The sequence below is a fragment of the Harpegnathos saltator genome, unplaced genomic scaffold (genome assembly GCF_003227715.2).
Source record: "Harpegnathos saltator strain DR-91 unplaced genomic scaffold, Hsal_v8.6 scaffold486, whole genome shotgun sequence".
Lineage (NCBI taxonomy): Eukaryota > Metazoa > Arthropoda > Insecta > Hymenoptera > Formicidae > Harpegnathos > Harpegnathos saltator.
The window spans coordinates 1,187,389-1,200,671 of record NW_020230300.1 but is presented as its reverse complement, the minus strand read 5'-3'; the positions used below and the strand labels follow the sequence as shown (position 1 = coordinate 1,200,671).

The 13,283-nt window shown below is 39.1% G+C and overlaps 1 protein-coding gene across 6 annotated transcripts; it reads right to left on the bottom strand.

Moving 5' to 3' along the window:
* Positions 1-74: 74 nt before the first annotated feature.
* Ziz (dedicator of cytokinesis protein Ziz) lies at positions 75-12,911 on the bottom strand. 6 transcript variants are annotated; one of them, XM_025302346.1, is made up of 29 exons: positions 12,620-12,911; positions 11,749-11,865; positions 11,316-11,494; positions 11,149-11,218; positions 10,549-10,989; positions 9,919-10,410; positions 9,567-9,733; positions 9,296-9,457; positions 9,130-9,209; positions 8,543-8,796; positions 8,222-8,463; positions 7,997-8,102; positions 7,485-7,856; positions 7,177-7,374; positions 6,937-7,083; positions 6,660-6,846; positions 6,521-6,559; positions 6,012-6,190; positions 5,702-5,913; positions 5,210-5,617; positions 4,828-5,128; positions 4,566-4,725; positions 4,144-4,304; positions 3,657-3,986; positions 3,315-3,465; positions 2,932-3,194; positions 2,416-2,773; positions 1,989-2,280; positions 75-1,919 (listed from the first exon to the last, which is right to left on the bottom strand). In XM_025302346.1, the coding sequence occupies exons 1-29, from the start codon at positions 12,716-12,718 to the stop codon at positions 1,685-1,687; spliced, it is 6,402 nt and encodes a 2,133-aa protein (XP_025158131.1). In that variant the 5' UTR covers positions 12,719-12,911; the 3' UTR covers positions 75-1,684. The 6 variants fall into 6 exon arrangements, with proteins under 6 accessions (XP_025158131.1, XP_019698321.1, XP_019698320.1 ...); XM_019842762.2 differs by having other exon boundaries at positions 3,324-3,465; XM_019842761.2 differs by having other exon boundaries at positions 8,003-8,102.
* Positions 12,912-13,283: the final 372 nt, after the last annotated feature.

Sequence of the window (13,283 nt, the reverse complement as noted above, 5' to 3'; positions counted from 1 at the left end):
ACATTATAAATTACAAGTCGCTGAAAAGACTCACTCCGCAATTTGCGAAATCTGTTCAAAGAATACTATCGGTGTCTCTGTTATATATTTATTTTCTGAACATTAGCTCTTAAAACTCTATCGCTACTCTACGATACCCGCATCTCTCGGTACGTCTTCACGGATAATAAATGAATTTACACATATGTACTCTCTCGCATTCTCAGTTTATAAAATTTTATGTCGCTTCACAAATAATTACGAAAGTGTAATAACAATACTTTGTGCGTGTTCGCAAGGTATCGAAGTGGTCGGATCGGTTCCTGTCAGTAAAGCGTAGCCGCTTGCCTGATGCTACAGTACTTTCTTCCCTCCATAATATAAACAAACTTTCATTCGAATTATTTCCTATAAATCTCGATAAACGCCATACAAGAGTTACTCAATCCGTACAAACTAGTCTCTGCGTTAACCGTATAAACGCGCACACAAGTTCGATCGTAATGTAGCGCAAAGTATTCGATAATTTGTATCAAAGGATCCGTACGACTTTTTCTTCAGTAAGGCTGAGAATACTCTACGATACTCTAAAACAGTCGACTCTTTACACAGCGCCTACACGTGCGAGAAATTATACATGTATGTACAAATCAATTTTTACACAAAGTGCCTTAATCGTTTGAGTGTTACGCAGCGCGCGATTACATTGCGATTACGTCCCATCTCGAAAGAGAGCGATGGACGAAAATGCCCTCTGAAAGTACGCCCCTCTAAAAGTCAATGTTCTCTAGCGTCTTTTGCTCGTGCCACTCAAGCAATTAACACATATACGATAAATCATTAATACTATACATATTGCAACGCATGCAACAGACAAAAAGCTGTTGGTACAACATTTCGTTCTTACGAGTGAGACGGGTAATTTTGATTGTCAGTTGTAACGTAACTTCTAAGCAGGAACAGTAACTGAATCCCGTGTGAATCCATTAAACACGGAAGAAAGAAGCCATCAACGCAGCAGAAAAAATCTCATGAAAACACGATTAGAGTTTGTTCGACTTACACTTAATACTTTGCTTAATACAAACAGCCAATTTCACCTTTCGTTTCATTACTTTCGTCGTTAGATATATCCTTATATCTCGTAAAGCCGATTATACACACGGACATCATACATATAGATGCATTATGGACTAACGCTAGTTTCATAGTGAGGGGCTGATGTTAGGTGTACTAGTAACTTTTTCGCTTGTGTGTTACACATATACTATATAAATGCCCTGGTAGGTCTTGAACACCCAACTTATTCTACTAGTTAAATCGCAACTTATTGAACTACGACGACATTGACACGATAGGCTTGGTAAGTAAAAGCAGTTCTTTGACTTGGCTGAATTTCTCATTCGGCCATGAAAAAAAAAATATATATATATATATGTATGTATACGTAATCCATCTTTAAAACTTCCTAATCAGGATTTTTCTATGACATCATACACACACCTCACTTCTTTGTTTTAAAAAATTTGGCAGTGATCAAAAAGTCTTTCGTTAGGCCAAAAGTTACAGAAGCGAGTTTGTACAAGAGTTCGTCTTGTCCTGCATGGAGAAATAGTTCGAGCTCGAAAAGCTCTTAAACGTATCACACTAGAAAAGAATATTGACGACAAATTGAAGTCCATTGAATAGACAATTTAATATTGACTTAGGCTGTACTACTGTGGTTGTTGGCGCCACTGATGACACTAAATAGAGCAGCGCTGTTACGTTTGAAGCTTCCTACTTGCTCGTCTGGCCATATTGGTTCTCCGAGCAAGGATGACAGACTCTGGCACAATTTCTGATAGTTCTCGCGCAATACTTCTTGGTACTCGTGTTGGTCCGGCGTGATTAGTTTGCTATTAATTTGCAATGCTGTGTAACATATCTTGACAAATTCTCTGAAATTACAATATAACCACCATAAGCACCTGTATAAGCGTGCCGTACAAAAGGGAAAAGAAACATACCTAAAGACATCTTTCAGTTCCTCTACTTTATCGTCAGGATATTGCGGAGACAGTGCAGGATCCAGAAATGCCGAGGCATAGGCCAGAGGACCAGCATTTACCGTCACACAAATACTGCCTTGAAGACGTAACTGTAATTTCTTTACGTCGGTCGGTCCGATCAAAGCCACGTCTTCCAATTCTTGCACACGTTGCCTCATTTCATCCAGAGCAACTTCGATAGGACTGAGTTCCACTATTCGTTTCTCGGCGATTCCGATACGTTTCTTCACGTACGGGAAGGAATATTGCGCTGCGGAAAAAATAAATCGTGCAGCCTCTACATTTGCCTCTCTCTCTCTCTCTCTCTCTCTCTCTCTCTTAAGAAGTCAAAATCTTGGATGAACGAACAAATAACTCGAATTAACGCAATTTAATTTGACCGTACTTGTAAGAATGGTTCTACGCTTCCATTGATCCTCCGGACTACCTCTTGCTTTACCCTCTTTCGTGAACGGCGTTTCGAACATAAAACAGGATACGTTATGATTCTGCTCGAACTCGGTCTGCCGCACTTCCAACTCGGGCTTTTCAAAGTACGGAGTTACGTGCGTGACTTGAATATATGCTATCTTGGGATCCAACTCGCTCACATCGACTGGTACAGAATCCATTATCATCTTAACATTCTCAGATCCGAACTTTTCATTGTACAAACGTAACAAACGTTCCGATATTTCAGACAACGACGTTACTTTCGGTTCCTTATAGATGTACTCTTGGCCGGTTTCCTCTTCAAAATATGCCTAGATAACGATATGCATATATCAAATTGATTACTTGAATTATTTGATCACGTTGACTGTTGAACTGTGTGACGCTTCGAACTCAGATGATAAATCAGCCTATGTAGACCAGATTTTTAGATCATAAAGATGCAGATCCAACCAACGACATATCTTACCGTGCCGAAAAACGCTACTCTGTAAAATCTGCCGAGCAATCTCTTCCCAGTTCGGGTAACTTCCACGATCTTATTGCACGCTTGAGCCAAGTGTGAGTAGCAATTTGCCAAAGCTTCGTAATTCCGTTTCTCTTCGTACATAGGAACTATCAAACGATACAAATGGCCAAGCAACTCGAAGCGTTCGGCTTTCTCCAACGTGTCAGCACAAACTTCCAGTTGCTCGAGAAGCAAGCATTCATTATAATGAATATCTTGGACACCTGAAAGACAATTCTTGTGTTTATTTGAGAACACGCTCGCGGATCGAGGTTATCTCCCCCATTCGCATGCACATTTAACACAACGAAGACGATAACGAAAACACAATAAAACAAACATACAAATCTCACCAGCATCGAGCTTAAGGTTACACTCGTCCTTCGAAATGTTTACAGAAATTTGATCGAAAGCTTCCGCGCCCCATGAATGGACCTTCCGCAATTTCAGATATTCAGCCATTAGTGCCGCGATATGTAGTTGACAACAAGCAGCCTCGAGAACAAAAAGATAGATGTACTATTGTGAAATACATTCAAGTTCGAATATATTATTTATATTTACACACACATATATCTGCGATTAATGCTTTCGTCAGGCTCTTTTGGCTTCGACAGTAAGGTCTTACGTATGTGACACTAGTGTGCACTTTGTGGATATGTAATTTTGATGCAAATTGTAAATACCTCTGAAAAGTTGCCATCTCTGGCATGATTTCTGGCCATTGTTTCCAGCCAAGTATGCCTCAGTTCGGGCGTGCTAGCGTAGGAGTTGGCTAAGCTATGTTGCAAATCAACCAGCATTTCAGGATCATTATTATGTTCCCGCATTTGAGCGGTGGCCATTAAAACCGTTCGGATTCTCTTGTTGAGGTCTTTGACTTCGACTGGGAAGCCTGTTCCTTTCATAACTTTGTCCGAGGAGGCATAACTGTTGATCAAGGATAGCGATTCTTGAAATCGCGAATTATTCAAGCCGATTACATTCCCCAGCATTTGAGAAACTGAGATTATCACCTGCAATGCGCGATGAACGCACCTTATAAATGCTGTACACGTCAAAAATTGCTCAAATTATGGTTGACATGGACGCAGAGAGAACTTTTGCGGGACTAGACCGGTCTCTAACTTAGCGGACTTGATGTATTGTATTCTATATAAATGAACACCTCACCTGCAAGTGGACTCTGGTTAATCCTTTCCGACTTGTAAATTCGAAATTACTTCGCATCAGCAAATATAGCAAAGCACAGGACTCCTGTCGTATAGAGCTCAGCTTGCTGTTGCAACAACGCAGCAACTCGTAACACAAGCGTCCGCACAGCACAGCGTTGCCTACAAGGGCAAGATATTTTGTTCAAGCTTTCATGCACATTTTTCACGCAAGTTGTCGGCCTATAACGAACACTTTATCTACGTTTCTGATGTTGAAGTATGAATTTTAGCGTCAAGATGCGCCGAATCAAGGACCACAATCGGTCCGGAACAAGTGCGAGATACTAATTAGAAAATTCCACTTAAAGTTAACAAACATTTTTATTCTACTTTTTATAAACAAGATTCAGTTATGAAAATATCCTCAAAAATCAACAGTACCTTGGAAAAGCGCGATGGAATAGTTGTTTAGGAAGGCTCTAAATCCAGCGAAAACATGACGCAATAGTGTTTCCGACTGTCCGACTTGGAGAAACGATAAATAAATATTGAATAGCTTTTGCATAACTGGATTCTCACCCTCGTTCGCTAAAAGAATATCCTGCGAAAGATCAGACGTATTAATATCCACATCAACAGTCTACTGTTTGAACACTACAAAGAAGTTAGAAAAATACAACATTCATAAGTTTAAGATACGTACTTTAAAATGAATACAAAAAAGTCCCAAGCAATCCAGCGCAATGAGGCCAACTTCCGTCGCCATGTTAGCTTCTAGTAGAGCTTGATACACCTTGCCGCTGTCATTTTCAACTAGATTTTCTCTAGTGATCGTATTGTGAGGTTGTAATGTGCTGGTGGCCGCACTTTCGGTGGTAAAATCTGGGGGCGCCATCCTGGCGGGCAGAGTCATCGCTTTGACAGTACGGGGTTTCCCTAAAGAGCTTGCAGCGTTAGCGACTATTTGTCTCTTACCGATATATTTGAAATGATGCAAGCTCATCCTAAACAAAAAGCAACACTATTCGTGCATATTCTCTCGTTGGATCAACAAGTGCTTACCGCATCATCTCTATTCTACTCACTCGATCACCGTGAAGAAGCTCAATATTTCTGAGTCGTTGCATTGCTGCCACCAAGCGATGACTTGATGGTCACCCAAATACTTGACAACAAACAGGAAACAGAGCAGTATATCCTTCACTTCCGACGGTTGCAACTTGTCGCATCTGGGCAATGATTGCGTTACGCTCAAGGTGCGCGAGTGTCTCTTCCTCTCGCCCGTTCCATTTTCCGTCAACTCCCTGACAATGGTAGTTTCCTGGGAAACGTTAGACTGAGATGCGCCAGACACGGTTGACGTGTCTGATTCGACGCTGGTGCAAGAGTATCCATTTACTAATCCTTGACCCGCGATGGCAGCAAAGTAAGTAGAATCCCGAAGGTGTATGGATGTTCTTACGGGTGACTGGGAGTCCAGATGAAGAGTCAATCTGCGCAACACATTGTAACTTCCCCTTAACTTTCAACTGATTAATAATCAACCAACATGTCGTTCCATTGGCACTAGAATTTACCTGTGGAGAGACTTGGGTGTACCTGAGCTTGTGGCATTAAGTGAGATAGTGTCTTTTGCTGTCAAAAACGAACTGCTGGTTGACACTCTGTTTGTACCGTTCTGTTTGGCATCCGTTTTAATCTCATCCTGTGTTGATTGCAGTCGATGTAAATTTTCCAATACAACGCCCAGCCACGGTATGTAAATCGATGCTATTCTGCTCAGTTGACCCTGTAGTAAGAAAGTGTATCCTTCTTCGAAAGCGGTTCTTTGAAAATAATAATAAATAACGTTAAATGTACTCATTAGCGAACTATTGAAATTCACACCTTGTTCTGATATCTGTCGTCCAATTCGTGCTTCGCCAGCAAATCTCGCAAAGTACCTGTAGCCACTTTGCGAATCTGCACGATTTCATTGAGAGAGGTCCTGACTTCTTGCATCAGAAGACCAACCAGGAAGTGGTGCTTGCAGAATTCCTCCGTGAGGCAATACTCGTTCATCAAATCTGTCATCAGAAATAAAGCACCTCAGTTTTATCCATCGTCATGATATTCATTGTCCAATGCAAATGCGATTATAATAATGTGTAGAATAATAAATGTTTTGCAAACACAAATAATTAAATACATATGTGGATTTGTGGTGCGTAATCCTGTAAAAATATGAATGTTGCATCTGCAAACCTAAATTTGTCAAGGGAACAATGATTATCAAATTAATAGTGCCCTAAAAAAAAACATTTCATCAATTAAAAACATCCAACTCACGCTAATTCTAACTATAAACAAGGAAATATGTAACAGGCATCCATGTATGACTGTAGTTATAAACATACCCTCGCATTCTGGTTCTCTCTCAGCGTCATTGTCAGTATCTTCCAAACAAGACGCGAAACAATCGAGTTAGTTCATTAAGTTGGTAGATTTTTACCGCAATCTTCCTCGCATATATCAACGATATGTGTAAGAACTTACCTCTAGAGGCAAGGCGCGACTGCATCATTGGCAGATTGAAAGACACGTAGTGCTCGTGAGAGCAGATAATCTGCAGGAAAGTAAACTTGAAGTCGTGCAGCGTGCGTTGATCGCCGGGTGAGAAGTTGTTCAGGTAGGAATTGATGAGGCGGAACACAAAGCCTCGGTCCATAAATGTGAGACATCGCTACGCACATGGCGAAGTAATGAAAATTAATATGACACGAAGAGATACACACGTTACATATGGACGCAACAATCGTACGAAATTGTATACCTTCAAAAATTGTGCGAGACTTTTGTTCAATTCGTGTGTCTCCACTGGCATTTCTTTGTACTTGGTCATTAGATATGGCATAATCACTTCCAACAACGTCCTAATCTTCTCGTGATAATCTTTCGAAAATCGTTCGTTTCTGTGCATCTAAATAACAATCAACAATTGCCTTTTATCTGGTCTATCGGCGCTAATGACGCCGGTTCATAAATTATAAGATCACAAACACCAGGAGCTTACTTTGATCCTGCCGGTACTCAGCAGATACTGCACCATACTTTTGATCATGATTTCGAAGAAAAAGTTTGAGTGATGCATGAACTTGTTCACAACCAGAAAATCGGTGTTGCTCGGGTGCAGCAAAGTCGGCAAGTACTTCGCTAGTTGTTCGTGTACCGTGGAGTTTCCGTTTCGCAGCGGAGGCAGCACGAATACAAACTACGAGTAAAGTAGTTACAGACCGATTAGAAAATGGAACGAAATTTCCAGATTCCAAGGATGTATAAAAAAATCGAGATCTAACATTCCAAAGATACTCTGGATTTTACCTTGATGTACGCTTGCAGAATCTCTTTGCGACCAGCCTCGTGCACCATGTTTATAAAGTGTATCAGGACCCTGATCACGTACAGTCCGATCTCTTGACTAGTATTGTACGTCAATAGCACGAATAACTGATTCAGTATAGTAGGTAGAAATGTGATGACGGTGACTAGTTGAACCGCGTGTGCCGCCTTGAGGATTTTGCACGTCTCCGAGTCCGAAGGCGTCGCTGAGGGTTTGGTGTCCAGGATGCGTTCGGCGTGGACGAAGAGATTGTGCAGGTGAAGGTCCCTTGTAAATACCGTCGAGATTAATTGGAAAGATACCGTGAAGATTGGTCGTTGCAAATCGATCCAGGTGATGTCTGGTCCCGCGTTCTGCGAAAATACACGTAGAAGTTGACTTTGCTTTCTGTCTGCTCGTATCAAAAAGCTCGCACCAAAGCAGTTTGGTCCGCAATTACGTAAAACGAATGCAATAGCAGACATCGATAAATAATATTGTTAATCGATCTTACTCTTACCCCTTTCCCCAGTCCAAGGGGTTGTATGGAAAGGTATCCCGCTGGCAAATGCGTCGCTACAGGCAACACTTGGATATTTGATTCTATATCCACGTTCAGTCTGCGCAAATACGGAATCTCGAAACATTATTTGCGAGATTGCTCACTCTTATGTCGCTAGTACTACGATCAAATGTAGTGAGATGCGCTAACAAAATTGTAACTTATCACCTTACCTACCTTCCTTTATGCAGCAGAGGCGCCCAAGAGTAACCGACGCAATTTTCAACGCCGTTCTCCTTCTTCTTGTTCATGTCGCAGCTGATATGATAAAAGGAGAATAGTATGTGATGCTTCGCGTGCAGTTTCGTGGGTAGCTTCATCTTAATCTCTTCGTACCAAGAAGGCACTGCGTTATGATGCAAGACTGCGCACGACGCTCGCAGACATAACAGCGGTGAACCTGGTCTCCCATAAATCGCCTGTTAGAAATTGTAAGATAGAAAGATGATCCTACGTAGATACAATTGTTGAGCGACTAAGGATGCGTCTATTACATACTCGCAAAGGCACAACATTTTCATTGTCGTCGTCGCGGAGCTCCACGATGCACGCTATATTCCTAGCTCGAGTGAACATTTTCTGAGCGTCAAAGCAAAGCGTCTGCGGGTACACATAAAGATGATTGATATATGTCGTATATGGGTGCACTTCCCTCTCGGAAGTGCTCTCGAACTCTGCGACCTCGATCGTCGGTTCCGTCGTTGGAGGAATCGGAAATGGCTTTAACGGCGCTAGGCATGTTGACAACGTATCTAGAAATCATATTTTATGTATCGTATACGTGGAATCGTTCAGAACTATTGACTACACTTTCTTTTTCTCTTGTTTGGACAGATTAGTAAGAGAATCATCGAAAGTTGCATCATTACGAGAAGAATTAAGAGTTATTTAGAGAGAAAGACAGAGTCACAAAGATTGTTTGACCTTCTTTGTAGTATCGTTGGATTTCATAGTTTTAAGTCTCAAGACTTTTTTCTATAAACCTTTTGCCCTAAAGTATACTTTAGAATATTATTTGTGAAAGTTATCGCACAAGGAGATCACGAAAACGAAACTTTGTAACAGCCTCTTATTTAAATACGCACTTTCAGGGATGTCCGTAATAGGCTCGATTTTAATTTTCAGCCAACCAGGTATCACAGTCAATTTGCTAAGTTTCTCAGGCCTGTAAGCAAAGGTTTCCTTACTGATATAATGTTTATACATTAATATAGATAGAATTAAGTTTTGTATAATAAAAATATTACACACTTTCTGTATTCCGAAAGGAGTTTCAACAATTCTTCATCCTTTATCTTGTTGCCATCCTGTCTGTATATTGCTGGAAAATCCGAGGATGTGTCCAGCTCGTTGCTGTACAACCTAAATAATGGTCTTGCAGCCCACGCGAATGGCATTCTATAATTTCCTAGCCTAAGAAGAAAAAATTCAGTAAGGTCCTCTCTTCTATAATCGTCGTTTCGCAAGCTTTTTATCCGCACTCGATATTATAATACAAAGGCACACGAACTTACAATCCTACCTTTGGCAACAAGCTCGAACTTGTTTATGTACCTTCAAGCCCAATCTCGGATCCTTGGTAGCTCTTAAATATGGTTCTGATGTCTGATATATATTCCCCTGAAGTACTTTATCTATTCTTACGACGAGAAATATGTCCGGGTGAGGATTGCTAATGTTAAATATAGCCTGCAACAGCAACATATTTTTAAATATTCAAGTTTTTACAAATCTTTATCTAATATTTGAACATTTATACTTATAGAAATGCACATGTATATATGAGAAAATTCTGATTGTTACTTCTGATCTACCACTCTTGTCTCTCTCTCTCTCTCTCTCTCTCTTTCAACCAAGATTGTCACGTTAGTCACCTGTTTCGGATATTTGATCCATTCCGAAGGAATGCTTTTCAATTCTCCGGAAGGAGTAATATCCTCAGTCTCCGTCATGATCCCCGCGGGACTCAGTTCTCTCATCATGTCACGAACAATTTCATGATTAACATCAAAATGAAAATTCTCCGTGAGCTTTCTGCCATGTCGCGCATCGAAGAAGCTCAATGTCGTGTGATAGGGTTCCACTTGACAGAGAGATTCCTTCTCATCGATCGGTGCTTGCAATCTGAATTTAAGGCTTTCGCACTTGACAAAGATCCTATGACCAAACTGTTCCTTATAAGGATCCACGTTATGATCGGCGGATGGACTTGTTTGGGCCTTGATGTGGGCCATATGAGGATACACACTGAACAGTCTTTTTCTGTTCTCTCTCCTCGCCAAAGCAATGCTGGTGTCAGTCTCTCTGGAGTACTTTATCAGTTGTGGATTCATACTTTGTTCCAGTCCTTTCAATGTGCCATAAACCTGAATTGAAAGATTGTACTTTCGATTAAATTGTCATAAGATCGCGGTTTCTCGACGAATTAGTACTTCTGTATAATAAATAACGAATTAATATAAAAGTTTAAAGTATTCTTAAAAGTAAAATAATGACTGTACTACCTGCATCGGCTGCGGGGATGGCGGAGGTGTATTACAAGCTCTTTCTAACGAAGCAGCACGTTTTTCTTCTTGCTGTTTGTAATGTTGTAACACAGAATTAAGCTTCAATATCCAATCTTGCATATCAGCCTCATTTTCAGAGGCCAATGTATAAGATTTGTGAGTGCCACTCATTCGAAGCTCAAAGCTGTATTTACCACGTTTTGAGTTTCTGACAACTTCTGTGCAAAAATCCATCACTATTGTCAATTTGGCCTCTCCTTTCCTTTCATCTTTGAAAAATTCAAGTATGTAAGTTCCATCAACTTCTTGCCTGAGGTGACAGAAGCGTCTCTTAAATGATTTTGAGCCTATATGAGCGAACATTCTATCTGTACTACCAATCTCAGGACCTTTCAACAAATAGCCTTCCTTCGTTATACCATCATTTTTTGTCAAATCCTATGGAAACACAAACAATTACATTCAGCTTTAAATATGTGATAAAATTACAATTTCTAAGGTAACTAAAATATAAAATCTAAATAATTTATAATTTTAGAGATACAAAATATCGATATTAATATGCAAGCTTTCAAGAAAGAAAAAAGAAATAATTACCTCATCAACTTGATCTACTTCAGTGTCGATTTCATATACTTCATCTTTCAAATCATCTGCTTTAGCTATTCTGTAAGTTTGTGAAATTAAAATATCTCTCAAAAGTATCTAAAACATAATTTTCATTGTTTTGCATGAATCTTTGTACAATGATCAAAATTGTGTACCTTGGCAATTCGAGATAAGTTCCGCTATATGTTGAGTATTTATAATGAACAAGATTCCAATTAGATGTATAACTACGTAAACATTCTTTTGTCAGAAGATTTTCTGCTCCTTCATCACATTCTGTAATGTGTTGAGCTGTTGGTACAACGCTACGGTATCTTCTCGGCAAAACCACTTGCTGCAGAGAAAACTTTATTTATTAATAACAGTGTAATAACCATTGTTTTGAAAAATTAATGTTTTAAATTTATCTATAAAGAGATTATGTTACATATGCTAATAAAATAGTATAATATATAAGGATATTATGATATATGCCATAACTTTATCTCATATCCTGTCAGAGATTGATTAGCTTATCTACGAATAAAACGGATGTGAATAATATGCTGACAAATGTATAAAAAAAGTATTATTAGAATTATAACTCACAGAAATATCGTCCTGGGGATATAGTAGCAGTTCTCGTTGAGGATCATTTTGCAACAATGTTTTATTCTTTAGAACAAAGCTCTCAAAGTCAATAGGCTCAACCAGATGTGGTTTATTCTGTGAAAAGATATATATAAATTTTCAGAAATAAAGAATTCATATAACTTTCAAGCGCAACATTTAAAATATAATGAAATGTTTATTCCTTTTTAAACTTTAAGATTTTTAATCCTTTGTATGTTATTTAATCAATAAAAATTGTTCTAATATATCAGAAAATACCTATATTTTTCTTTAATTCTTAAATTTTTATTTAAGTGTAGAAAGGATATCAGAAAATACCTATATTTTTCTTTAATTCTTAAATTTTTATTCAAGTGTAGAAAGGATATGGGAAGGATACAAAAAGGATATGAAAAGGATATAGAAAGGATATAAAAAAGATATGTAAAGAATATGTTACTGTGGTATTTCTTATAAAAATATATAAAATATATTTAATACAAAAAGTCATTGCATCTTTCGGTAAGCTAACACATAGTAAACAAAAAACAATTCTAGATCTTTGTTGTTTAATTATATCTTGAATTTATTTTGCATCAAATATTTTCAATCTCTAGATATAGAATTAGATAATTATATTGTGATACTCCGTCATCCGCAAGCATTAATTCAACTGTTTCTGCTCTTGCTCTTTCATACTCTATGAAACTTCTTATCTCTTGTAAATACTTAAAATTTCACTAATGATAAGCAACTTTCTGCGTTCTTTAAATTTCCGCAGAATGCTATCACATAATTAAGATTTTTCAACATATATGCGGTAAAATGCAATCAGTTACCGACGTAGGTCAGCAATAAATAGTCTCACCTGCACGGTGCTTTCTCGAACGACCTGCGATACAGTTTCCCGTAACTGAGCCGCCATGCCGGGCTTGCCCAGGCCGCGGGTAAACTTCCTCTCGCTCATTCTCGCCAATACTAATCGATGTCAGTCGAGCTAAATCGGCTGCCTGATGCCGCCGCATCAATGGCCTCGTTAGGCCGCCGCATAGATCACCGTTCCCAGCTAGAGCTAGGATTAAGTTGGAAAACAATCAAAGACATCACGCGCTATGATCCGCGACCACTGTGACAATCGATGGAGAATGTTAACAATAAGGGTGCGGGTCTGTCGGAGCTTCAAATGCCCCCCAGATGCGTTTATCAAGCGATATAGTTACATTTCGTCAAGTAACGCAATATGCTTTCCAGCAAGAAGAACACGACTGTTTTATTGGCAACATAGTATCTTAAGATGGGAGCTTTCATCTTAAGATAATGCGCAGCCAATTAGATGATTGTGTGTTCATTATTTAATAGTATCTTTAATATATTATATGCTAGAATAAATTTGCTTAAAGCTCAGATTATATGATATTTTTTTTGCACGATTGGCTATACATGAAGCATTTCGTGCTCTTTTTCTCACATGCACGAAGCGATATATTATGAGCAATGTATCGACTGATTGTTACTGCTTTGAGCTATACGTG